Raw genomic sequence first — 25,303 nt, 5'->3', positions numbered from 1 at the left:
TGCTACAATAGGAGGCCTATAGCAGCGGTTTTCAAAAACGCTAGTACAGGAAGCCTTATTGCGCTGGAATAAGGTTACTGATTTCCCTTCTAGGAAAGACCTATGCCGACGCTTTTAAAAGCGCTAGAATAGGGTCAATCTATTCCAACGCTTCTAAAAGCGTTGGGATAGGTCTTTCTCCATAAGGGAATGGAGAGACCTGTCCTAGTGCTTTTGAAAGTGCTAGAATAGGTGGACCCTATTCCAGCGCTTCCAAAAGCGCCAAGAGAATTACGGATTAATTATTAAATTCCACAGTCAACTTCTTTGTCAACATGTTAGGGCCATGTACAACTCTTACACCATTATGTAATGTCTTGGCTTAAGAAAGATTTATAAAGGCGTCATCATATTATAAAACTGGTGCACGTTTCCAAAAGAATAAAATTTGAATTCTTAGATCGGGTGCAATCCAATTATAGCTTTCATAAATAAATAAATAAAAATGTAGCTGGTTCTTAAAAATAAATAATAAATAAATAAATAAACAACAACAACAACAACACTGTTTATTTCATACACTATTATTAAAAAATTTTAAAAAACACTGTTTACAAGGTGTGTGATAGTATTTTTGCCAAAAGGAAAACCAAATGTTTGTTGCAGAGACATCATTAGAATGATTGCACCAAATGCACGTGAGGCAAGAAACTTGGATCATAAATTATTTAACCAGGTTAGGCCAAAATAGGGTTTTGTCCCTTTCTCACAAACTTTCCAGCAAAATGTCTCATGTCTGAAACTATTTAGGAATATACCCTTGTTTTGAAACTCGATTTTTAGAGAATCAAGTTTCAAATGTAAAACTCGATTTTTGGACAATTGAGTAATAGCGAACTTGGACTTAGATTTTTTTTTTTTTTTTGGAACTCGAGTTCATGAAACTCGAGATCCACATTTTTTTTTTTTAAATTTTCAGTTCGCTATAACTCGATTGTCCAAAAATCGAGTTTCAAAATAGGGGCATTTTTCTGAATAGTTTCAGACAAGGAACATTTTGCTGGAAAGTTTTGGCGAAATGTGCAAATGCCCATTTTGGCCCAGATTATATATAATGGGTTCTTTCTTGGAAGGTATTAATTAACTAGTAAAGTGTTAGGCATAGTTTATCAAGTACCATGAATAGTTACATGAATAGTACCATGAAAGTGTACATTGTAGGCCAAATGATTGTACATTTTCTGCCAAAATGAAAAATATTAGTCACATTTTTGTCTATAATATACACTTTATACGGTATTGTTCATGTAAACTAATCAATGCCCTAAGGATGATCACACGTCAGTTGGGTTCATGTGATAACTCTTAACCTATGGCTCGACCCAATCATTTTGAGTGATGAACGAGCCTATGATCGAACGCTTGGAGGAAGTTGATCATAACTCATTCTTGGGGTAAGAATTTAGATTTTGGTTGAGTGGCAAGTAATGATGAAAGTAGTGAGCATAACATGATCTGAACAGTGCAAGCATGGTATGATTTCGAATTTTGCACGGTTGCTAGCATGATTTTAAAAACCCGATTGGACCGGCCAGACCGACTAGTTGAACCGAGAACTGGCCACCAATTCAGTTAGGAAAAAACTCCAAAAATTAGCCAAAACCAAGAATCGGAGGCAAATTCGGTTTTGCCCTTAGTCTGGTTTTTAAAACCATGGTTGCTAGCATAAGATGATCTAAATGGCAATGGCGCGAGACATGATTTGTTAAACATGAGCATACCATGTTCTAGATGATGGTGACACAACAATATCTTGATGGTGGTGAGACATGATCTAGTGCAAAGCTCGTCCTCGAGTTGATAGTTAAGATTTGAAATCTTTTGTTCCAAATAAACAAATACTTTGAATGCTTTAGTAACTTGATCAAGTTTTGAAGTACACCATAAATTTTTCTCTCATCTACCTTCAATTTATTTACAACATCAATCAAGAAAAGATCGATAATAAAATTAAAATTTTTTACTCCAAGAAAATCAACATGTTGTGTAGCCATTTTCAACAAATCAAACAAAACCTGGGGATTGTGAGTTGTGGACTCATCCTAATATTGGACCTCAATTGGATCTTCCACAATATTCTCAATAATTACCATCTATTGATTTCTGTCATTATCCGCAATTAACTCAAACTTCTTTAATTTCTTTGACCTCTTCATCAAATTTTTGACAAATGGTATCTTCAAGTTTCAATTCAACAACTTGTTGCAAGTCTTGATCTTTTTCAACCACTTCAAAATTTTCTTTAGAAATTAATTGATGCATCTTGTCAATCCTTAAACCATTTTTTTTCTTGACACGTGAACATGGCTATAATAATTTTTGTTTTGTGGTCTCTCTTTCATGTTTTGAATATATTACTTTTCATATGAATATACAGATCTGTAATCAACACTTGTATGATCTAGTATATCATAGTAGTCATGAGGAAACCGTAAATTAATAAACACCATTTTCATTCTTTGCCAAGAGCGGATTGCTTACCTTGACGCTTTTTATCGATTTGAATGTCTTCCCACCAAAGTTGTCAAAATCGAGATCCTACGTAAGATTGTTGAAGGTAGGTGGGATCGTAAATTGTAGAATCAAATCATAAGATCCTACATATTTTTAGATTTAAAACAAAAAATGCATTGATAATGACTTTGTATGTTTAATAATCACGTAAATTATAAATTCATCCATAAAAAAAACTAAGATTTGCATCATATGATGTAATTTGCATGTCATACATCACTGAATTTGTACTAACGAAACAAATATACTTAAGTTTTGAACCAATGTATCTAAAAAGTTCAATAAATGTTTAATTAGCAACCAAATACCAAAATATTTATCAAAACATATGGAAAATATTTTCCAAGTTTGAAATCCAAAATAAGTTAGCAAATGGAAACTAGCTAACTACAATATAAAATCCAAAAGCAAGATGAATATTCAGGTGAGGTGAACATTTAATTATTCCTATTCTAAGGTTCTTATAACCACCGTCCTAAATTCCTAATCATCATCATCCATTTCATTATCTATGTAGACATTATATATTTGTATACTAGAGTTGCAAAAGACATCAAGATACAATTTCACACTCAACTATTCAAGTGATATCACTCAACAACAATTAAAGATCATGCTCAAAAAAAAAAAAAAAAACTATAAATCAATATACAAATAAAAGCATAGTTGATAAAATTATATATAAAAAAATATTTTAGTAATATTAGAACACAAATTAGTATATTGATCAAACAAATTTTACAACATTATAGTTTAAAAGGCAATAAAGCCAACATTAAATTCTTCATTTAGAAATGATGAAGCATTCCTTCATTTTGATTACAAGTGAACTAGAAACTAGAAAACCTTTGCTTAGGTTAACATAATTAAAAATAAAAAATAAAAAGTCATACCATCACAACGTGAAAAATTAAAAACCCTCAAAGCTTCATCAAAACCAAAAAATTATCCCATAAAAAAAATAAAAAATAAAAAATAAAAAATAAAAAAAACCAAAAATTTATGTTTTTGGTAAGATCGGTAGGATCCCATACGATCCTATGATCCTATACGATCCTATGATCCTATACGATCCTACATGATCCTACGTACGATCCTACCATTTTTACGATCCTAGTGTGATCCTAAACGTTTTGGTGAAGTGGGATCGTAAAATCATGTAATCCTACAATCTAAATTGCGATTTTGACAACCATACTTCCCACCATTCCTCTTCTTCACTATCCAATTTATTAAACATAAGCCATACTTTTTCATTATCATAAATCTTCCAAAAATTAAAACATTCTTCCAAATCAAGAAGCCATTTTATAAAATCCAACTTATGCATCTCTCCACCAAAGAATGGAATTTTCTTGTAGTTAGGAGTGCATCTTTGAATTTATTGATCAGCGTTGTTGTGAGATGATTTCCTAGCAAGAAGAGTAGCAATCGCTTGGTGGATTTCACGCATATCTTGCTGACTTTCTTCATGAAATTGTTTCATCTCTTCATAAAATTGGTAGAAACTCAGCCCTAGTGAGGACTAGGTCTTTAACTTCGATGTTGTTGTGGTGGTGGTTACCGTCATGCCAGTTAGCCATCCAACCAGAGTAAGTTAAGGCTTTGATATCAACTGATGTCACAGAAGCCCAAAGAAAGCACACCCAATGCTCTCTTTAATGGACCAAAAATTAAACTATTAGTTTCTAGTACTAAACCTTAAATCCATGGAGAGTTCCTTAAATTCATAAGGTGATAGGTCTGGAATTCACGAGAGAAAACAATATATTTTAAAACAAATCCTAATTAATACCTAATCATAATAGAAACCAAATTTGACCTAAAAAACATTAAAGGTACTTAAAAATAAGGAAATAAATACCCTAAACCTAAAATAACAAAAATTACATAAAAAAATCAATCAGTAGATTTTTTCCTACATAAGAAAAATCCTCAAGTTTTTCAGATAAAGTGAGCAACACACTAACACTACTTAAAGTTATAGAAATAAAATAAAATTAATGATACGTTTCCACAATATTTGATTTAATTGCTCCTCAACCACCATGCCCCACATGTTATTAATGCTAGCTTTCATATCATGATGTTAGACCCTTTTTTTTCTCTTTTACTTTATTTTTTTGAGGAATTGTCATGATGTTAGACTTGACAGTGCAAGAGTATTGGGGAAAAAAAGTTGCATGAAAATATTATACTAAAAAATAACACGTATGTTGTAATAAGTATTATTATTTATTCAAAAAAATAGGGATATTTATCTCATATTAGTTGTGTGTGTAGTGTACACTATTTATAATCCCAGTTTACAACTATAAAAGTTAGACTCTCCAGCCTACAACTGCAAAGATTAGACTCTTTTGTAGTTGTACCCTGATTATGTAATATATTATAAACTCGGTTTAAAACACTAATATTACTATTTTCGGGTGTGTTCTAATAAGTATTGTTGTTTACTCAAAAAAATAGGAATGTTTATCCTACTTTGGTTGTGTGTGTCTAGTTTCCACTGTTTATAACTCTAGTCTACAATTACAAAGGTTAGACTCTTTTGTAGTTGTACTCTGATTATATAATGTATTATAAACTTGGTTTAAAACACTAATATTACTATCTTCGTATGTGTTATAATAATTATTTTTACTCCCAAAAAAAAAAAAATAGCACAGGTACAAACCAAATATTTTCATTTTAAAATGAAAGTGACCAAAGATTAAAATAGAGAGAGGGACAAAGCTATAGCCTATAAGGGCATCCCAACAAGGAGGCTCCACTCCAATAAAAAAAGAAAAGAAAAAGACATGAAGTTTCCACTCCTATCAAAAAAATAAAATAAAATGAAGGCTCCACTGTCACTAGTCCAACTTGATATTATGATTAAAGTATTGCTCAAACCTAGTTTATTATCCCCAAAAAAAAAAAAAAATTATCATAAAAATGGTGACGTATTTGCTTACTATATGATCAACAATAATTAACATCATAAAAATGGTGACGTATTTGCTTACTATATGATCAACAATAATTAACAACAGTACCACTGGTCACGATCCCTGTAGTCCTTTGACATATATAAGAGGTCGAAGAAGAAGAAAGAACAATCAAAGTCCAAACCTCATATACTTTTTTTTAACTGACTCCAATACCGTTATATCCAAAAAAAAAAAAAAAAAAAAAAAAAACTATCCTTGTGAACATTTTGAGCAAAACTAGAATTGTCAAATCTATGTACAATTAATAGTGAATTTAAAGTATCTCTGCTCAAAGTAACATCTAAATCTTAGTATTACTTTCTTATTCAGAATATGGTTGTTTTTTTAAACATGCATAGTGGCCTTTTCCTGTTTCGTCGGATTTTTAAGGAATAAAGATTGAAATATTGGTCTTATTCACGTAAAATTTGAAGAAAATTTTCTGGGTTTTGATGGGTTTCATCAGTTATTGAAGAAGTGATAACCATTGGAGTAAGCTATATATAGAGTTTGAAAAATCCTTGGTGGGTTTTCTAACATTTTAGCTGCTGTTGCAAAAACATGGAGACTGTTGACCTTTATAATGCGGGAAATAGTTTTCGAAGAAACAGTTCTTCCATATGGAGGAGTGGTGGCGTGGAAGCGTACTCGAAATCTTCAGGAGATGAAGATGATGAAGAAGCTCTTAAATGGGCTGCACTTGAAAAGCTTCCTACTTTCAACCGGTTGAAGAAAGGTTTACTAACTACACAGGAAGGCGAGACCAGTGAAATCGATATACATAATCTTGGACTTCATGAAAGGAAGATTTTGATTGATAGGTTGCTGAAGATCCCCGAGGAGGACTATGAGAAGTTCTTGTTGCAGCTCAGGAACCGCATAGATAGGTATGTTTTCTTACTAGTTTTATCCCTTTTTTTTATTTTATTTATTTATTTTTATTTACATAAAAATAGGAGGAGAGTTTAAAATAAAAATAAAAAGTTGTACACAGTACACAAAACTTCCATTTTAACTTATTATTATTATTATTTCGGTTTGGTCTATATCTTTGGTGAATTTTCAGTTATTAGTGTTCATGCTTCTTGATATTTGATATTTGTTAGAGTTGGAATTGATGTTCCCACAATTGAAGTTCGATTTGAGCATCTAAGTGTAGGAGCAGAAACCCATGTTGGGAGCAGAGCTTTGCCTACACTTTTTAGCTTCATTTTTAACATATTGGAGGTAACAATTTGTAACACAACATTCGTCACAATTATATAAATTTGATGTATTTAATCTATCATATATGTTTGTCTAGAGATCTTCTTCTTATTATTTTGATTCTTACCGTTTACTTTGCCCTTTGATTTTAAAAGGATGTCTTGAGTTATGTCCATATTCTTCCAAGTAAAAAGAAGCATTTGTCCATTCTTCAAGATGTTAGTGGAATCGTTAAGCCTGGCAGGTGAGAAGGAAAGCTCAGTTCATATTCTTGAACTGAGTTATGAATGTTGGAAATTTTTATTCTATTTAGAATATTGGGGCACTGATTTCTTACTTTGTTCATATGCATTTTCCAGAATGGCATTGCTATTAGGCCCTCCAAGTTCCGGGAAGACCACGCTCTTATTAGCTTTGGCCGGAAAGCTTGATCCAACTCTAAAGGTGAATAAAGTTTTGATCAAGGCTTTAATCCTTTCATTGGTTCTCAATATGTAGCTTTATATTTTCAGCTGATTAGTCTAATCTCCAATATGAAACTGGAATTTCTCCTCTAGTTCTCAGGAAGGGTGACATATAATGGCCATGACCTGCGCGAGTTTATACCCCAGAGAACTGCTGCCTACATCAGTCAGCATGATCTCCATATTGCAGAAATGACTGTGAGGGAAACATTGGCCTTCTCTGCAAGATGCCAGGGAGTTGGATGGCGTCAGGGTTAGTCAGTTTATAGGGTTTCCACTTCATTTTTCTTTCAGGCAGTTTAATTTTCAGAATGTGGTCTGATTGATTTGTGTGTATACTGTAAAACATGAGTCTCCTGCATACTATTTCAAAAATTTGCAGAGATGCTAGCAGAGTTGTCTAGAAGAGAGAAAGCAGCCAATATTATGCCTGATCCAGATATCGATATCTTCATGAAGGTAAGAAAGAAGCTGCTGTCATTGACTTATTCTCAACCTCAGAAAATGATAGGCAGTTTAGCTCATATTTTCATCAAGGATTATGCTCAAATCAAGATTCAAGAGAACTTGCACTCATGGTGATTGACAACTTATGTGTTTTTATTTGGCTTCTGCTATTTTAAGGGAGCATCAACTGAAGGCCAGGAAACAAGCATCATGACAGATTATGTTCTAAAGGTAACATCAGCATGGATTGAAAAATTTCCAATAGGTTTCCATAATTTATTATTTATTTGAGTCCACATCATTACAGGTTTTGGGATTGGAAGTGTGTGCAGATACCATAGTTGGGGATCAAATGGTAAGGGGCATCTCAGGAGGACAAAAGAAGCGTGTTACAACAGGTAAACTCAATTGGAAACACAAATTTACATAAAACTTTTGTTACTTGCGAATTAACTATTTGTCTCCAATAATTAATTCGAAGGTGAGATGCTGGTTGGACCAGCCAAAGCCCTGTTTATGGATGAGATATCTACTGGGTTGGACAGCTCGACAACTTTTCAAATAGTGAATTCAATCAAGCAAAACATTCACATTCTCCATGGAACTGCAGTCATCTCACTCCTTCAGCCAGCACCAGAGACTTATGTTCTTTTTGATGATATAATTCTCCTCTCCGATGGACAAATTGTGTACCAGGGTCCCCGTGAACACGTTCTTGAGTTTTTTGAATCCATGGGCTTTATGTGTCCTGAGAGGAAAGGTGTGGCTGACTTCCTTCAAGAAGTAAGTATACATATAGGCTTGCCTGTCTAATCGATTCCAACATAAATAATTGATCTCCTAAACGTTAGCATTACCTCTATTTCCCATTTAAATCATTTCTGTATAATAAATATTGTAGGTAACATCACACAAAGATCAAAAGCAGTATTGGGCACGTGAAAATGAACCTTACAGTATTGTCACAGTCAATGAGTTCGTTGAGGCATTTCAATCATTCCATGTTCGAAGGGGGATTCAAGATGAGCTTGCAATTCCATTTGACAAGAGCAAGAGCCACCCAGCTGCTTTGACAACTCAAAAGTATGGTGTTAGAAATGAGGAACTCTTAAAAGCTTGCTTCTCCAGAGAATTGTTGCTTATGAAGAGGAATTCATTTGTTTACATTTTCAAGTTTACCCAGGTGGATTTTTAGTTCATTTGAATCTTTGTATTACCCTTCTTGGTATTGCATGATTTTAACATATCCTTTTCTATGTGCAATTAGCTTACTATAGTGGCACTGATTACATCAACGGTTTTTCTACGAACCAATATGCACCGCGATTCAGTAGAGGATGGAGGAATTTATGCTGGTGCTTTGTTCTTTAGCGTGATTATAACTCTGTTTAATGGATTGGCAGAGCTTTCCATGACCATTGCAAGGCTTCCAGTTTTCTACAAGCAAAGGGACCTCCTCTTTTATCCTCCATGGGCGTATGCACTTCCAGCATGGATCCTCAAGATTCCCATTTCTTGTATGGAAGCTGCTGTATGGGTATTCATTACCTACTATATCATTGGATTTGACCCAAATGTCGGAAGGTGGGCAAGTAATAATTATAATCAATTTATTGCCAATTTGCAAAGATGTTTTTGGGACATATTCTGTTCCGAATGATATATGGATGTATGTACTGCAGATTGTTTAGGGAATACCTTCTGCTTGCATTGGTTAATCAGATGGCTTCTGCATTATTCCGATTTATCGCAGCAATGGGCAGGAGCATGGTTATTGCTAACACCTTTGGTTCATGTGCACTGCTCACACTTTTTGCACTGGGAGGGTTTGTCCTGTCAAGAGGTATAATATAATAAATTAAGAAATTGAATTTACAATATACAATTTACAGTTTACAGTTTTTTTTTTTTTTTCCTCGCAAATTTAGATGCACCTACCAGGATGCTTCTTGCTTATTTTTATTATTATTATTTTTTTTTTTTTGTTTTCCTTAATGCTGCAGCGGATATAAAAAAGTGGTGGATATGGGGCTATTGGATATCTCCCTTGATGTATGCTCAAAATGCAATAGTGGTTAATGAGTTTCTTGGGAAAAGCTGGGGCAAAGTAAATTCTAAAAAAGAGCCATTTTCTGTCTTTTAATTTTGGTGTATCCTCTGATGTCTCAAGTTACTTTCATATTTAAGGTTCTCGCAAACTCAACGGAAACACTGGGAGTAGCAGTTTTGAAGTCCCGTGGGTTCTTTCCACATGCATATTGGTATTGGATAGGCGTAGGGGCAATGGTTGGATTTGTATTACTTTTCAACATCTGTTTCACACTGGCTGCTTCTTACCTTAACCGTGGGTATCACAACTCTTTTCAATTTAGTACTTAATTTTTGTTTAATCTTCTCAATTTAATACTTGTACAAGCAGAAGAAACTTATGTGTCAGTATTGTACAAATAATTGTGCAGCATTTGGGAAGCCGCAGGTCATTAAAACAGATGATTCTGAAAGCACTGAACACAATGACAGAACAGAAGAGGGCACTCAGTTACGACAAAGAAGAAATAACTCAATTCATGACACTGAGATAGGTGATACAATATCCTATTATTAGTGTTTTGTGTGTTTTATCTATTTGTTATGCTTTAGGTGCCAATTACATTCTATTGAAATACAGAGTATGGGGATGAGATTAGAACTGGAAGTACCTTGTCGAATTCATCATCATTGGTGATAGACGCTGCTGTTGAGGCCAACAAAAGCAGGCAAAAAGGAATGGTTCTTCCATTTGAACCACATTCAATCACCTTTGATGACATTATATACTCTGTTGACATGCCACAGGTACTTAAATGAGTGTTTGAAATTGTTTATTGTTTTGACATCCAAATAAAATATACTGTTTTATATGTTAATAAGAGAACGTAAATTGTATTCCAAACATATCAGGCCTAGTTTAATGTACTAAACTTGCAGGAAATGAAGAATCAAGGTGTCCTTGGTGATAAATTGGTGCTTCTGGAAGGTGTAAGTGGTGCTTTTAGGCCTGGTATTCTCACAGCTTTGATGGGAGTTAGTGGGGCTGGTAAAACTACTCTAATGGATGTGCTGGCTGGTAGAAAAACTGGGGGATATATAGAAGGGAACGTTACAATTTCTGGGTACCCAAAGAAGCAAGAAACATTTGCCCGGATTTGTGGATACTGTGAGCAAAATGACATCCACTCCCCTCATGTTACTGTCTATGAGTCCTTGGTCTACTCAGCGTGGCTTCGTTTGTCCTCAGAAGTTCGTTTTGAAACCAGACAGGTTGATATCTGATACCAAATCTGTTTTGAGCTTTATATAGACAATATTTCTTTTAATGCATCCTATATCTATATACAAGCCAAGACCATTCAGAATTGGTTTGTAAGTCCCCAACGTAGAGCAGTGATCAGGCTGCTGTAATTTTGATCAAGCTCAGATAATTGTAGTCTGTCTTCTCAGAATTGGTTTGTAAGTCCCCAACGTAGAGCAGTGATCAGGCTGCTGTAATTTTGATCAAGCTCAGATAATTGTAGTCTGTCTTCTCAGAATTGGTTTGTAAGTCCCCAACGTAGAGCAGTGATCAGGCTGCTGTAATTTCGATCAAGCTCAGATAATTGTAGTTTGTCTTCTCCCTGCTCAGCTTCCAACCCTGATGATAATTAATCTTATATTTACTTTACATAAATTTGTTCATCATGTAGCTGGTATTGTTTCGCTTAAACTGATAAAATCTTTAAAACTCAAGGTACTAATTAACCTTTGGCTAAAGATATTAATATTTAGACAGCCACAAGCAACAAGAGCATTCCATAATCTTGATTTTTATTCTTGGATGCAGATGTTCATTGAGGAAGTTATGGAGCTTGTGGAGCTCAAGCCATTGAGGCAGGCAATAGTTGGGTTGCCCGGTGTGAGTGGTCTCTCCACTGAGCAGCGCAAGAGGCTAACCATTGCAGTTGAGCTAGTGGCTAACCCCTCTATAATATTCATGGATGAGCCAACATCTGGGCTAGATGCAAGAGCTGCAGCAATTGTTATGAGAACTGTTAGGAACACAGTGGACACTGGAAGAACAGTTGTCTGCACTATCCATCAGCCGAGCATTGACATATTCGAAGCATTTGATGAGGTGAGAAATCTGAAATTCTAATGGATTGCAAACTTGGGGCTTATTATTTGTTCCTTCTCTTCCAATACTTTGAATATGATAAATTATGGGGTTGCAGCTATTCCTTATGAAGCGTGGGGGACAAGAAATATACGTGGGGCCGCTGGGTCACCATTCTCATCGCTTAATCAAATATTTTGAGGTAGAACACAATGGACCCCAAAAGTGTGTGTGTGTATGTATATATATATCAGATTTTCAACTTCAAATCTTAATCTGAGTTGCAGAATATTGATAGATATGCCTTTTTCCTTTTGTCTAGGGAATCCCAGGAGTCAGTAAAATCAAAGACGGTTATAACCCAGCGACTTGGATGTTGGAAATAACCAGTTCAGCACACGAAGCAGATTTGGGGGTTGATTTTGCTCAAATATTCAAAAATTCAGAACTCTATAGGTATGTATGTTATGCACCACAGGACTAGCTACCAATTTTCAGAAAAATGCTAAGAAACCTTGAGAGCGTTATGTGGCTGAAACTTGTTGCTAAAAGCTTATACAACTGTGTGGCATGTGATTCAGGAGAAACAAGGCACTAATCAAAGAACTGAGCACACCTGCTCCTAATTCAAAGGATCTCTATTTCCCTACTAAATACTCTCGTTCGTTGTTCATCCAATGCTTTGCTTGCTTATGGAAACAACATTGGTCATATTATCGTAACACGCATTACACTGCTGTAAAAATTTTCTTTACGGCTTTCGTGGCATTATTGTTTGGGACAATGTTCTGGGACCTTGGCTCCAAAATGTAGGTTCGAGAACTTAGAAATATATATAAGCTCAAACTCTTATTGCTTAATTTTCTGCATTATGATTCAACTCTGTTTTGCAAACTTCAGCTCAAAGCAGCAAGATCTATTTAATGCAATGGGTTCCATGTATGCTGCTGTGCTTTTCCTTGGGGTCCAAAATGCTTCCACTGTGCAGCCAGTAGTGGCCGTCGAACGAGTGGTGTTCTATAGAGAAAGGGCTGCTGGAATGTATTCAGCCTTGCCATATGCATTTGCTCAGGTAAAAGGGTCATAAACTCCTTTTACAAACTTCATATAGATTAATTCTCTGTAAGTTTATGCAGTTTCTATATGTCTCACTCTCTCTTTTTCACAGGTTGTGATTGAGCTGCCATATATCTTTGTACAAGCAGTGGTGTATGGTGTTATTGTTTATTCAATGATTGGATTTCAATGGACTGTCACCAAATTCTTTTGGTATCTATTTTTTATGTACTTCACTCTCTCGTACTACACTTTTTATGGCATGATGTCTGTGGCTGTGACACCAACACACCAAATTGCTTCCATTGTTTCCGCTGCGTTTTATGGGATATGGAACCTGTTTTCTGGATTTGTGATCCCAAGAACTGTATGTGCTGCTGACTTCTAATAATTTTTCTGACACTAGGTTTCATTTGTACTAGACATATGTTGATGACTTAATAACTTTTTTTTCTCTGTCTCTACCTTGACAACTTCAGAGGATTCCTGTGTGGTGGAGATGGTACTACTGGATATGTCCAACAGCTTGGACTTTATATGGACTTGTTGCATCACAGTTTGGAGATTTGAAGAACACGCTCGACACAGGTTTAACAGTGGAAGATTTTGTGGAAAGCTACCTTGGTTTTAGACATGACTTTTTGGGAGTGGTTGCAGCTGTGGTTGTGGGATTTGCAGTGTTCTTTGCATTTATGTTTGCCTTTGCTATCAGGACAATGAATTTCCAAAAGCGATAGGATTGACTCTTGGTTACTTGGATAGAATTTGCACTTTACTATGTTTACAAATTACAAGTGTTTTTCCTAATGTCTTGGCATATCAGTTGCGCAGAGGTTAAAATGCCTTGCAAGTAGCCCTCTCTTCTACAATTGTACTTTTGAGTTTCATTTATCCTCATACCTCAAGGAGGAGAATTTTCTTTTGTTCATAATTTGCAAGATTTTTTTATTTATTTTTTAAGAAATGGAATATTTAGTATGTGTTTGGATTTTGCGTTTTACGCGTTACGTTTTCTACATTTTTTTTTTCCTGGACACGCGTCTGGCACTTTTCATTGTCCATGAATAGTGATTTTATGCTTATAAACAGTGCTAAATGCATGAACAGTAACTTTTTTATTTTTTATTTTTATTGTTTTCAGTTTTCAGCAAAATAAGCAGTATCCAAATAGACCCTTAATGAGCGTTTGGATAGAGCTTATCAGGGGTCTGCATTTTCCTTCTTTTTTTTTTTCCTTTTTTTTTATTATTATTTTTTTTTATAAATACCAGAAGCGCATTTCTCGTGGGACACAGACCTGCTAGTGGGTCACTGTGCACAGGACCCACTACCTCTTTGAACGTCCAAATTTTTTACTGTAATGGCACTATCAGTGGGTCCCATACACTATTTACGAGACCCACAAATATCTTTTTTCACCAAAACTTTCATTAAAAATGGGTTCCACGACACTATTCATGTATTTAAAAATTATATTGCTATAGGGTTTTTAGTTTTCAGCAAAATAAGCGATATCCAAACGGACCTTATGTTAATAAAATAGTGGTTTGAGAGATATAGAATTAATTGTTGTATTTATAAAAACCTACACGGGTTGGGGATTGACATTTCATGGAGAATGTAATTTCATATATAGTCAAGGGAGGGCGTCAATGGGGGGAAGTTTGAGTACTCCTGATGGCAACAAGCAAGAAGTGTTCGTGAGTGTTCCTCATACATGCTCCAAGTGTCTTTGGAGTTACTACCAATCAATGGGATTTTTAGGGTGTGCGTGATTGGTCATGTATGTCCATATAATTTCATTACTAACCCTAGATTGAAAGAAACCACATGAAAAATGAAATAGGAACAAAATCTTAGGAAACCTAATACAGACTACTGATAGATATTTATTTTCCAGAATCAACACTATTTGGTTGATTAAAATTGAGCAGATTTTCCAATTTTTGAAAATTTTATGGTTTTATTGCCTTTTTTTGTGGTATTTTTGAGGGATAAATCAATGGTTTTTTTTTTTTTTGAAAAAAAAAAATCAATGTTGCTTTTATTATTATGATTGGCACTCTTTTGACCCTAAACGAGATGGATTTTCTAAATTATCAAATCAATCATTTATTCATAAAAATAAATTAATTTTGATAATGAAAAATTAGGAGAAAATGCCATTTGTAGTGTCTACTTATATTTTAGGATCAAAATTAATTTATTTCTTACATTTTGGTAAAAGTTAATTTGATCTCAATTAATTTTAACTAATATTTAATTTGGTGTCTACGATTTAACTCACTAGTGAAAAATACTTACTAGACAAATGGTTTGTATGGTTAACATAACAATATAAATCAATTAATTACACATTAAAAAAGCCACATAAACAAGTCATATACTTAACTAGCCCAATCAAATCTTGCCACCTCAATAGAGAAAATTCGAACTCACCCAAGCACTAACAAAAACCCAAAAACTCTCCCTCTAAATTCTCAAATATAGTCACCAAAATGCTCCTGGTCTCCGACAAGACAAGCGAACTGTGTCAAGAGATCCTGTACACCGGAGCACATACGGCACCACAAGTTTTCTTAGGAGTGGAGATTTTGTTATGTTTCTTTATATTTCTCCTTATACATAACCAGTTTGCAGTTCTGAAAAAAAAAAAAAAAAAAAAATTCACAACTTTATTCGTTCTCCAACACCACCATCTCGATTTACAACTTAACAAATCTTGGATTATAAAGCCACATAAAGAAAAAATGGTTTGAATTATGGAGACAAAGGTCCTGTTATTGCTTTTAATGTACTTCTTATGGTGTTGATGGTTTTGATTTTTTAATGAGTTTTAAATTTTGAGTGTACTTTTGTTTTAGAATTTTGTGACACAATCTGGGTCACTGTGAGTTTCTTTATGTTGCTTTCCTGTTCACTCTATTAAGTGTTTTGTTAGATTCCAATAGTGTTTTGTTGGAATTTTATTCGAGGTGGGAAACTTTGATCGGGCCAGCCATTTAAGTGCGACTTGCTTATGTGCCTTTTTTTAATGTGTAATTAATTTATTTATATTGTTACGTTAGCCACATGTGCATCAATAACGCAACTGTTTATCATGTAGGCATTTTTCATTAATGAGTTAACAGCAAAGACTAATTGATTGCAAGTTAAAAATAACAAAAATTAAGGGTCTGTTTGGGATCTGTTTATTTTGCTGAAACTGAAAACTTTTTGCTAAAAGTACTGTCGATAAAAGTAAAAATTAGTTAAAATAATATAGTGAGACCCATGAGTATTACCAAAAAGTGCAGTGAGACTCATGAATAATAGCAAAAATAAATTAAATAGTAAAATAAGCTGACTTTTTAATTTTTGCTAAACACACACTAAATTGATTATTATCAAAATATAGGGACCAGATTAAATGTGACTCCAAAATGGAGGAATCAAAATGACATTTTTGCCTAAAAATTATACAATTATGTTATGGGGACCAAAATAGTATTTTTAATTACTCTTAAACCGCACACCCTTAGTGCGGTAGTCACTCTACAAGTATAAATGCTTGTGGGGTATGGGGGGTAAGGGTCAGGGTTTAAATCTCCAGGAGGGAGTTTCACACACATATACACTTAAATTAGATTAGAGTAAAATTCTATCTTGTAAAAAATAAAAAATGAAAAAATAAAAAATAAATAAAAAAAACTCTTAAGTCTTCAAGACCGACCAAATAAATTAAATTAAATTCCATATATTCATGCAGTCATGCTTAGTTTGAAAACAGTTTAAACCAATGAAAATTATTCGTTCATGACTTTATTAAAAACTTAATTTTCACCCAGAAAAAGGATTGTTTTTTGCCCTTAAACTCATGATAATCCTTTATGAGGTGAAAATAGCCAAATACCACATTTTGGCAAAATTTGTGCCAATCCAGCACTATTTTAGAACTAAATAGCAATCTACTACTTTTCTAGTACTCAAGTTTGACTATTTTGAAACTAAATACCAATCTACCACTTTTCTAGTATTCGAGTTTCTCAAACTCGAGTTTTAAATGGTACTCGAGTTTAAGAAACTCGAGTTCCTAGTAAGCATTCCACCGTGGCACTGGCTGAGCTGGATTTTGGGGATTAAAAAAGGCCAGCTAGTACTCGAGCCTCTTAAACTCAAGTGGTGTGTGTTTTGTACTCGAGTTTGGTGGACTCGAGTACTATGTAATCTTACATATACAGTACCCGAGTTCCACAAAAAATTAATCAATATTAATAACAAAATAAATAAACAACTATATGATAATGTAATTGTCATACAGAATCTAACATAAAATGTAAACTCTAATTTATTTTTTCACACTTAGCTTATTTTACTCAATTACCCTCGATAATTTTTCATATTTTGAAATCGCTACATGATTTCTTCACACTCAATAATCTTGAATATATCTTTTTTTAATATATGAGACTAAGCAATCATTCATCCACAGAAATTTTTTTTTTTTTTTTCTTTTTGATAAGAAATGTGCTTTGTTTGCATTATATACATGGTTTTAAAAACTAGACCAGACCGGCCGGTACAACCAGTTCAACTAGGAACCGATCACTAATTCAGTCCGGTTATGAAAAAAAAAAGTGTATATATAATTTATATGGGTCCGGTTAATATGTGCCCTACACATTAAGTTTTTTATTTTTGGAAACATTTTCTCGGGAATTGAAAAAACTATCATTACTTTTTCAATTCTCAGGAAATTTTTTTCTAAAAATAAAAATTAATGTGTGCCCTTAGGGCACACATTAGTAAAATCCAATTTATATATACACTTTTTTTTTTTTTTTTCAGAGTTCTTTGCTAGTACTGAATCCTATTCTGTGTAGGTGTAGCCAGTAGTAAGGTTGTCATTTTTTTTATATTTTTAATCATTTTCAAGTGGGATCCACGATTTTATATTATAGTTATAGACTTATAGTACTTTTTGTCTAGTCCATCAAGCTTTTGTGTTTAGACTACTATTCAAAAAACCATGTAGAGATTTTTTTTTTTTTTAATCATTACTAAGTGGGTACTCATTGGTTTTATATATTAGAATTGTAGTAGGTGCAGAAGTCTACTTAGAAAAGGTATGGTGAATTGAGAATATATATACATATATATATATATATATATATTTTGTCTTTTGTGTAGGAGGGGCAAATAAAATATTTTAAGTCATTATAATATTATTAGTGGAAAAATTTTAAAGTTTAGGAGGGTCACCTACCCTGGCTCCCTCCGCTGCTGATTATTATATCATTGATATTGTTTTTCCTTATTATAAGATGGGCAAGTATCCTTCTCTAAACCAATTATAACTTACGACAAAACATGATTAAATTTTTACAACAGAATGGTGGGTGTCTAAAAAGATGCATGGTGTTTAAAAAGATTAGTTATACAACTACAAATTATTCCATAATTTTTTTATCATAATTTTGACGTAGAAGATTGTGAATGATTGATTATTATTTACACATAAACTCACCATATTTTCTTCATCAATTATATTCTATCATATCATAGTTAGGATAAGAAGTTGTGAAAATTTGTGGTATTAGATTTTTTCTGTTAAAAATCAAAAGATGCATTTCATGGTGATATCATTGATGATGTCATAACCATGCAATATGTCATGAGTCCTTCTTTTTTTTTTTTTTTTTTTTTTTTTTTTTTTTTTTTTTTTACAAGATAGAATTTTTACTCTAGCCTAATCTAAATGTATATGTATGTGAAACTCCCTCTTGAATACTTAAACCCTGGCCCTTGCTCCCACACCCTACAAGCACTTATACTTGTGGAGTGACCAACGCACCAAGGATATCCGGTGGTATGTCATGAGTCCTAGTGCCACAAAAAGTGGCACAACAAATGCCACAACTCGCCACATGGGCAAGTTGTGGCATTTTTTGTGCCACTTTATGTGGCACAAGATTTACTCATATGTCATTGTAATCAATTTTCTTTCTATGATGTTTCTATGACGTCATAACCATACAACCACTATAATGTTTCTCTCTGTGCGCAATTGTAATTAATTTTCTTTCTTCTTTAAATTTTTTTTTTTTTTGAAATTTATTTTCTTTTATGTTTGATATAATCTAATCTTATGCAGGTGTTAAGTTGTTGAATCTATTCCTTCTCAAAAAAAAAAAAAAATGAATCTATTTTTTTAATACTAATTGCACTTCTCCGATTTTTTAATTTTTAATTTTATTGAATTCAACAATTATGATTTATGACAAAGGAGTGGGAGATTTGAACTCTAATAATTTCTATGAAAAACACCAAAATATGCTAGTTATTAAGTTATAAATCTTTTAGTCCTCTTTTTAGATCATGGGTATCAATGATTTAAACTTGCACCCATAACTTGACCTTAAACTGCTTCTCAAAAAAAAACTTTAGATATATAATTTAATAATAATTAATTGTGATGGCTATATTTCAAAACAAATATTTAAATATCTTGAATTTTGCATTATGAAAATTATACAATTTTCTCTCTTTAGAATTTATAGATGGATTAAAGTTCTATATAAAATACGATTTGAAAAATTAAGTGCAAAACTTTTATTTAAAATTCATAATACAATGATTTTTTTGAAACAAAATCTTGGCAATTCAAACCAATACAGTGTTAAATTTCATATCAAACAAGTTATACTGAAATTTATTATTTGAATTTCCTAATCCAAATGTAAGCATGTAGAGTAGAAGTAAACCATTCAAAGATATTTTGGACGAAAGTATCTTTTTGTTCCCTATATTTTGAGCCAGTTTCTACTTTGGTCCCCACATTTTTTGAACTCCTATTTTGGTCCTTAAATTTTAAAAATCTTTTTCCATTTAGTCTCTATTATCATCTTACTAATGAAAAGTACTTACATGGCACATAAAGTGCACAGTTGGCACATGAAGATTACCCACATTGAAACTTGAAGAACCTTAAACAAACTTCAAAAGCTCTATGGGATTTCCCATTGAAACCCAAAGAAAATTAGAGAGAATCAATGTGGAAATGATTGAATGGAATGATCGGACGATGATAAGATCAATGATGGAAAAAGACCCATGGACAAAAACCCTTCTTCCCCAAAGACCTATGCCAAAAACCCATAAGTTTTCTTGTTCTTCCGTAGAGACCCATAGCCGAAATCAATAAACTCAAAGTAAATCCAGAAATCTCAAACACTCGAAAAACATAGAAACCTAAAATCTCAAACAAAACCCAGTTTATTTCAAACAAACAATAACAAATTCAACCAACCTAGCTAATTTAGCTAACTGAATCAAAAAAACCCAACCAATTCACTCACAACAACAACAACAACAAACTCAACCTACCCATCAAATATCTAAACTCAAATTAACTGTCATAGACCCATAACTCCAACAGATTCACGAGAGAGAGAGAGAGAGAGAGAGAGAGAGAGAGAGAGAGAGAGAGAGAGAGAGAGAGAGAGAGAGAGAGAGAGAGAGAGAGTTGTATTGGTTTTTTGTGTGGGCTTAATTTTTTCAGTTTGTGTGTATTTGATTCTGTGTTTGTTTTCTAAGGAAAAAAAAAATGCCAATTTTTTTCTTCTTAATTCTAGGTTTATGTTCTTGTGTTTGATTATTTGGGTTTGTATTTTTATGCGTTTTTGTTCAAGATGAACCCATATATGAATTAATGTGTTTTTGGTTTTTAATTTCATTTTTTTTTTTTTACTTTTGCTAAAATTGATAAATTAATTTTTTAAAATCATATGTTGATGTTACATTATTATTATTATTATTATGGCCATGTAGGCACTCCATGTGTTGACTGTGTATTCCATGTGCCATGTAGGCACTTTCTGTTAGTAAGATGATGGTAGAGATTAAATTGAAATTGAAATTCAAATTTTAGGGACGAAAATAGGAGCTTAATAAATGTGGGGACCAAAGTGGAAACTGGCTAGCCCAAAATGTAGAGACGAAAAAGATATTTTTCCCAATATTTTAATCTAATTATATTCACAAGTCACTTATAACAAAATAATACTTGTTCTCAGTGGGGGAGTCAGGATTTCAGTCTAAGGATAGTAAAATTAAAAGTAAAAAGTATCTAAATATATTAATTGAAAAAATTAAGAAAAGTTTCTAAAAAAAATTAACAAAATAAATAAACAAATGTAAACCAATATAACTACAAATATATATTTCATATCATTAAAATAAACGAACAAATATAACCAATTAATAGTTAGTAATAATCAAAGGAAGAGATTAATCTAAATACATAAATTTTAGACACCTAATATGATTCCTTAAAGTATATTGAGAAAATAAATTCATCTAAAATTAATCAGAGTACAACAAGAGTAATGCTACTGTAGGGACACGATTTGCAACGACCCAACACGATACTGGGTTCGCCCATAAATAGGCCCAAACAATATGATTTGTAGAGCATGGGTGTAAAGAACTAGGTTAACTTTTGTATAATAAAAAGACTTACCCTCACGTATATTGAAGGCCCAAAGCTGGTACAACGATCGTTTTCTTTGGTAATTGATATAGTTCTTTTTCTCTTTTCGTTCTTCTTCTTTTTTCTAGGTTTTCTTCCTCTTTTCTTTTTTTTTCCGATCCCCCTTTTGCATGTTCTTCTTTCAGTTTATATACCACCCTTTGCATTCTATCCTCACCACACACGTGTAGGTTGGGTTCGGATGATTTCTTTCTGTCCCATCTAGCACCTCCTGGAATTTCCTATGGGCAGCTGTAAGGCTGCCTCCTTACTGTTCAGGTATCACCTCCACATTAATGCAGCCAGAGAGTTGGTTGAGAGGTCATTAATGCGGAGGCAGCTGTGGTTATAGATATTTGTTTGTCTTTTCCCTTTTACCCTTGGTCTGTTATCCTATCTTCATTGGTGACATAATTCTGAGGTCCGGTTGCAACAAGACCGCGTCTTGTTCGTCCTCGGACGCATACTACCGAGGAGTATGGCTTCCTCGGACGAATACAGAACTCTACCCTCGTGATATTGACTACCACCCCCTTCAGTAATTACCTTATAACCTGACTTGGCCTCCTCGGACGGATATGCATCCTCGGATGGGCCACAGGCCCAACAATCCTGACCTTAATGGGCCTATTGATCGAATGGCCCCCACAGCTACTACCACAAACTATTTTACAGCATTTTTACAAACTATTGATGTGACAAATTCTTATTAGTTTTAATCTGAACCTACCACTAACATCACATTTGTATTTACAAATAATTATTTGGGAGATGCTAAACCCACATTAGCAGTTTATAAAAATGTTGTAAAATAGTCTGTATTTGTATCATTACTTGTACAACAAATACTTGTAATGTTGTATACATGTCTCACTACCTTGTTTTTTCTAAAAATATGTAAAATTCAACATTTTTTTTTTCTTTGTTCCTCCAAATCTATTAACTATATAAAAAGAGGTTATGTCGCTACATTGTTTTGCCACTATTCATACAACGCTTTCCACTGTTCATCTACAGTGCAATTTTGGTGAGACAATTTGTCTTCTTTTTTTTTTTTTTTTTTATTTTTTTTTATTTTTTATTGAATAGTAGCTACAATACCAGGCGACATTGTAGCTACAGTAGTTACGGTTTTTTTTTTCTTATATATATATATATATATATTGTTATACTGACACAACAAATTTCACAATATTTTCATAATTATTGAGGTGTTAATTTTTTATAAGTCAAAATAAAATAATAAAATATGAAATTGTGACCAACCACAACTAAAAATAAATGTTTTGTGAAAATGTTGTGACACTTGTTAGGTGAATGTATAAAAATACAGCACTTTTGGTTTGTTCAATATGTACTTTTTTTTTCAATCATCAATTTGTACTCCATTTTCTTATATATAAAAGAGTGAATGCGCGTACAGTGTTTTTGCACTATACATCTAGTGTTTTTGTGTTGTACATCTACAATGCCATTTTGTTGAGCCACTTTGTCTGTCTTTTTTTTTTTTTTTTTTTTGAACAGTAACTACAGTACCAAGTTGGTTTAATCAACTTTATTGAGCCAAAATTCATTATTCCACATACAATTTTTTTGGGTTGACTTTTTGTATTTTTTTTCTTTACACACTATTTTAAATAAAAACACATAGTTTTGGACACAAAAACAAAAACTTAGGAAAAAAAAAATTTTCATCCTTTATGTTTGGGGTAGTTTACAATTCTTCCTTAAACTTTAAAATCATGCAATTTTTCCCTTAATATTTTGGAAAAGAGCAAATATATCATATTGTTATTCTTTCAGTTAAACCCTAATGAAAGCTTATGATTCTTAAAATATTTTATTGTGTAATGTCTAAATTACTCCTGCTAAATTTTAACATCCTAAAAATTTTCTTTACGTATTTTGAGTTTTAAATGATAAAAATTCTTAGAAAGTTAGAATGATGATATTTAATGATACAAGCCTTTTCTTTTCTTATCTTTCTTTCTTTTTTTTAAAAAAAAATTCTTAGCAAAAATCAGTTGTTTATTGTTGAAAGATGATGATATTCATTATCATTCTTAGAAGATTTTAGAGAATAGATATATTGTCTTTAGCAAGTAGGTACTAAAAAACTATTATAGTTAAATAAATATTTATATGTTAAATAGCTATCCTAACTTTGTGGTTAATCAAAATTCTTAAACGAATGAGATTAACTTTTTATGACATAATTATCAAAATTCTTAAAATTAATGTCTCTTTTGATTAATGTAAATCTCTATATATTTTAAAAATCAAATGATTCATATCTTTGTTTTGTAATACAAATAAAATTTAGAATTGACCTTAATTTTTACAGTATTCTTTTTCCACGGCAAGTACGTGCTGCCCTAACTAGTGTTTTATGAATGTCTCTTTTGTATAGAGTTTATTTGTTACCAAAAAAAAAAAAGAAAAAAAAAGAAAAAAGAAAAAGAAAAAAGGAAGCAATTTCCTTGCTTACACATTGCGGCATAGGGTACTCTCTCTCTCTCTCTCTCTCTCTCTCTCTCTCATGGAGTGTGCTCGACTCATCATATATGGATACAGGAAAATTCTTAAGTAGTCTCGGAGTATAGTGAAATGGTGCTCCTTTCTCTCGCATTTATGATGGATCTCACCATGAATTTAATGAGCGGACCACACTATGAATGTGAGAGGAGGAAGCACCATTTTCCATGCTCTGGAAGTACCTAATAATTACTCATGGATGCATGCGTTGAAAATTATCTTATGTATCTGACATACATATTCTCTCTCTCTCTCTCTCTCTCTCTCTCTCTCTCTCTCTCTCTCTCTCTCTCTCTCTCTCTCTCTCTCTCTCTCTCTCTCTCTCTCTCTCTCTCTCTCTCTCTCTCTCTCTCTCTCTCTCTCTCTCTCTCTCTCTCTCGGAGTGTGCTCGACTCATCATGTATGGATGCATGCGTTGAGAATTATCTTATATATCTGTCATACATATTATCTCTCTCATAAGTATATAAGTATAACCCATATATGAAATAATTATTGTGCGCTAGAGTTTGTGGTTGTAAAAACATCCTCCGTAATTTCTCAAGTGCCCACGCAATTTGGTGGAGGTTTGGTCAATTTTTATAATAATAAATAAGATTTGGCTTTTCTGGTCTTGATACTCAGTCACTCATCTTTCTAATCAATGCGACGTGATGTTATCTAGCTAATGACCATAGATAAACCATATATGAAATAATTATTGTGTGCTACAGTTTGTGGTTGTAATTTGTAAAATCATCCTCCGTAATTTCCAAAGTGCACACACAATTAGGTGGAAGTTTGGTCAATTTTTGTAATTTGGCTCTTCTGGTCTGGACATTCAGTCACTCATCTTTCTAATCAATGCGACGTGATGTTATCTCGCTACTGACCATAGATCCAATTGGAGATTGGTCCTTCACCTTAAACAAAAGAAGTTTACTTTTAATTTACAATGATAGAGTAGAGTAGATTACATAGGCCTATAAATGTGCATTTTAGAGCTATTTTAAGAATTTTTTTTATAAAAAATTAAAAAAGTTGTAAAAAAGATTCCACCGCTTTTTATTTTTACAAAAAAAAAGTTTATTAAAATAGTTTATTAATATATGCCTCAAGAGCATATGTCAGTAAAACCCTTAAAAAATATAGGGTCTTATTGCTGCTTTTGCCACAATTTTAAATGGTCAATTGTGAGTAGTAAAAAAAAAATTGACTAGGTAATTATTTATAACTCAAAATTGTTTGTATCATTAAATTATGACAAAATTTGTGGTTAAATTGCTCTGGTATAACATTCCAAACTCAATACTAGCATTATAGAAGATAACTATAGCCCTTTCAACGTTTAGTATGTTTAACTTACTTTTTGTGATGAAAATTTAAGTATTCTTCTTCTTTTTTTGTTACAACGCTGAAAATGATCTGAAAAACATTTTCTATAGTTTAGTTC

General features: G+C 32.9%; 1 protein-coding gene and 2 long non-coding RNA genes across 3 annotated transcripts in view; 1 reads left to right on the top strand and 2 right to left on the bottom strand.

Moving 5' to 3' along the window:
* LOC126725620 (uncharacterized) overlaps nucleotides 1-25,303 on the bottom strand; it is a 99,801-nt gene that overhangs the window by 41,670 nt on the left and 32,828 nt on the right. The window lies entirely within an intron of this gene.
* On the top strand, nucleotides 5,665-13,818 carry LOC126725610 (pleiotropic drug resistance protein 1-like). Its single transcript, XM_050430410.1, has 24 exons — nucleotides 5,665-6,412; nucleotides 6,632-6,752; nucleotides 6,887-6,975; nucleotides 7,091-7,175; nucleotides 7,289-7,448; nucleotides 7,578-7,654; nucleotides 7,820-7,873; nucleotides 7,950-8,040; nucleotides 8,124-8,425; nucleotides 8,544-8,825; nucleotides 8,910-9,226; nucleotides 9,325-9,485; nucleotides 9,646-9,749; nucleotides 9,830-9,986; nucleotides 10,102-10,224; nucleotides 10,311-10,477; nucleotides 10,610-10,942; nucleotides 11,502-11,792; nucleotides 11,890-11,973; nucleotides 12,094-12,227; nucleotides 12,353-12,580; nucleotides 12,672-12,843; nucleotides 12,940-13,194; nucleotides 13,307-13,818. The coding sequence occupies exons 1-24, from the start codon at nucleotides 6,087-6,089 to the stop codon at nucleotides 13,562-13,564; spliced, it is 4,371 nt and encodes a 1,456-aa protein (XP_050286367.1). The 5' UTR covers nucleotides 5,665-6,086; the 3' UTR covers nucleotides 13,565-13,818.
* LOC126725621 (uncharacterized) overlaps nucleotides 8,956-25,303 on the bottom strand; it is a 44,785-nt gene continuing 28,437 nt past the window's right edge. Inside the window, exon 2 of the long non-coding RNA XR_007655520.1 lies at nucleotides 8,956-9,095. This is a non-coding gene — a long non-coding RNA (uncharacterized LOC126725621). The remainder of the gene's footprint in view (nucleotides 9,096-25,303) is intronic.

The sequence above is a fragment of the Quercus robur genome, chromosome 5 (assembly GCF_932294415.1).
Source record: "Quercus robur chromosome 5, dhQueRobu3.1, whole genome shotgun sequence".
Lineage (NCBI taxonomy): Eukaryota > Viridiplantae > Streptophyta > Magnoliopsida > Fagales > Fagaceae > Quercus > Quercus robur.
Note: the sequence above shows the minus strand (reverse complement) of the source record. Positions and strands in the feature narration are given on the sequence as shown.

What these genes read in the sequence shown, in the direction of transcription:
- LOC126725610 (XM_050430410.1), top strand. Translation starts at nt 6,087, where the DNA reads ATGGAGACTGTTGACCTTTATAATGCGGGAAATAGTTTTCGAAGAAAC. An exon ending in ACTCTGTTGACATGCCACAG is followed by an intron (nt 10,478 to 10,609) that starts GTACTTAAATGA and finishes CTAAACTTGCAG; the next exon opens with GAAATGAAGAATCAAGGTGT. An exon ending in GCTTAATCAAATATTTTGAG is followed by an intron (nt 11,974 to 12,093) that starts GTAGAACACAAT and finishes CCTTTTGTCTAG; the next exon opens with GGAATCCCAGGAGTCAGTAA.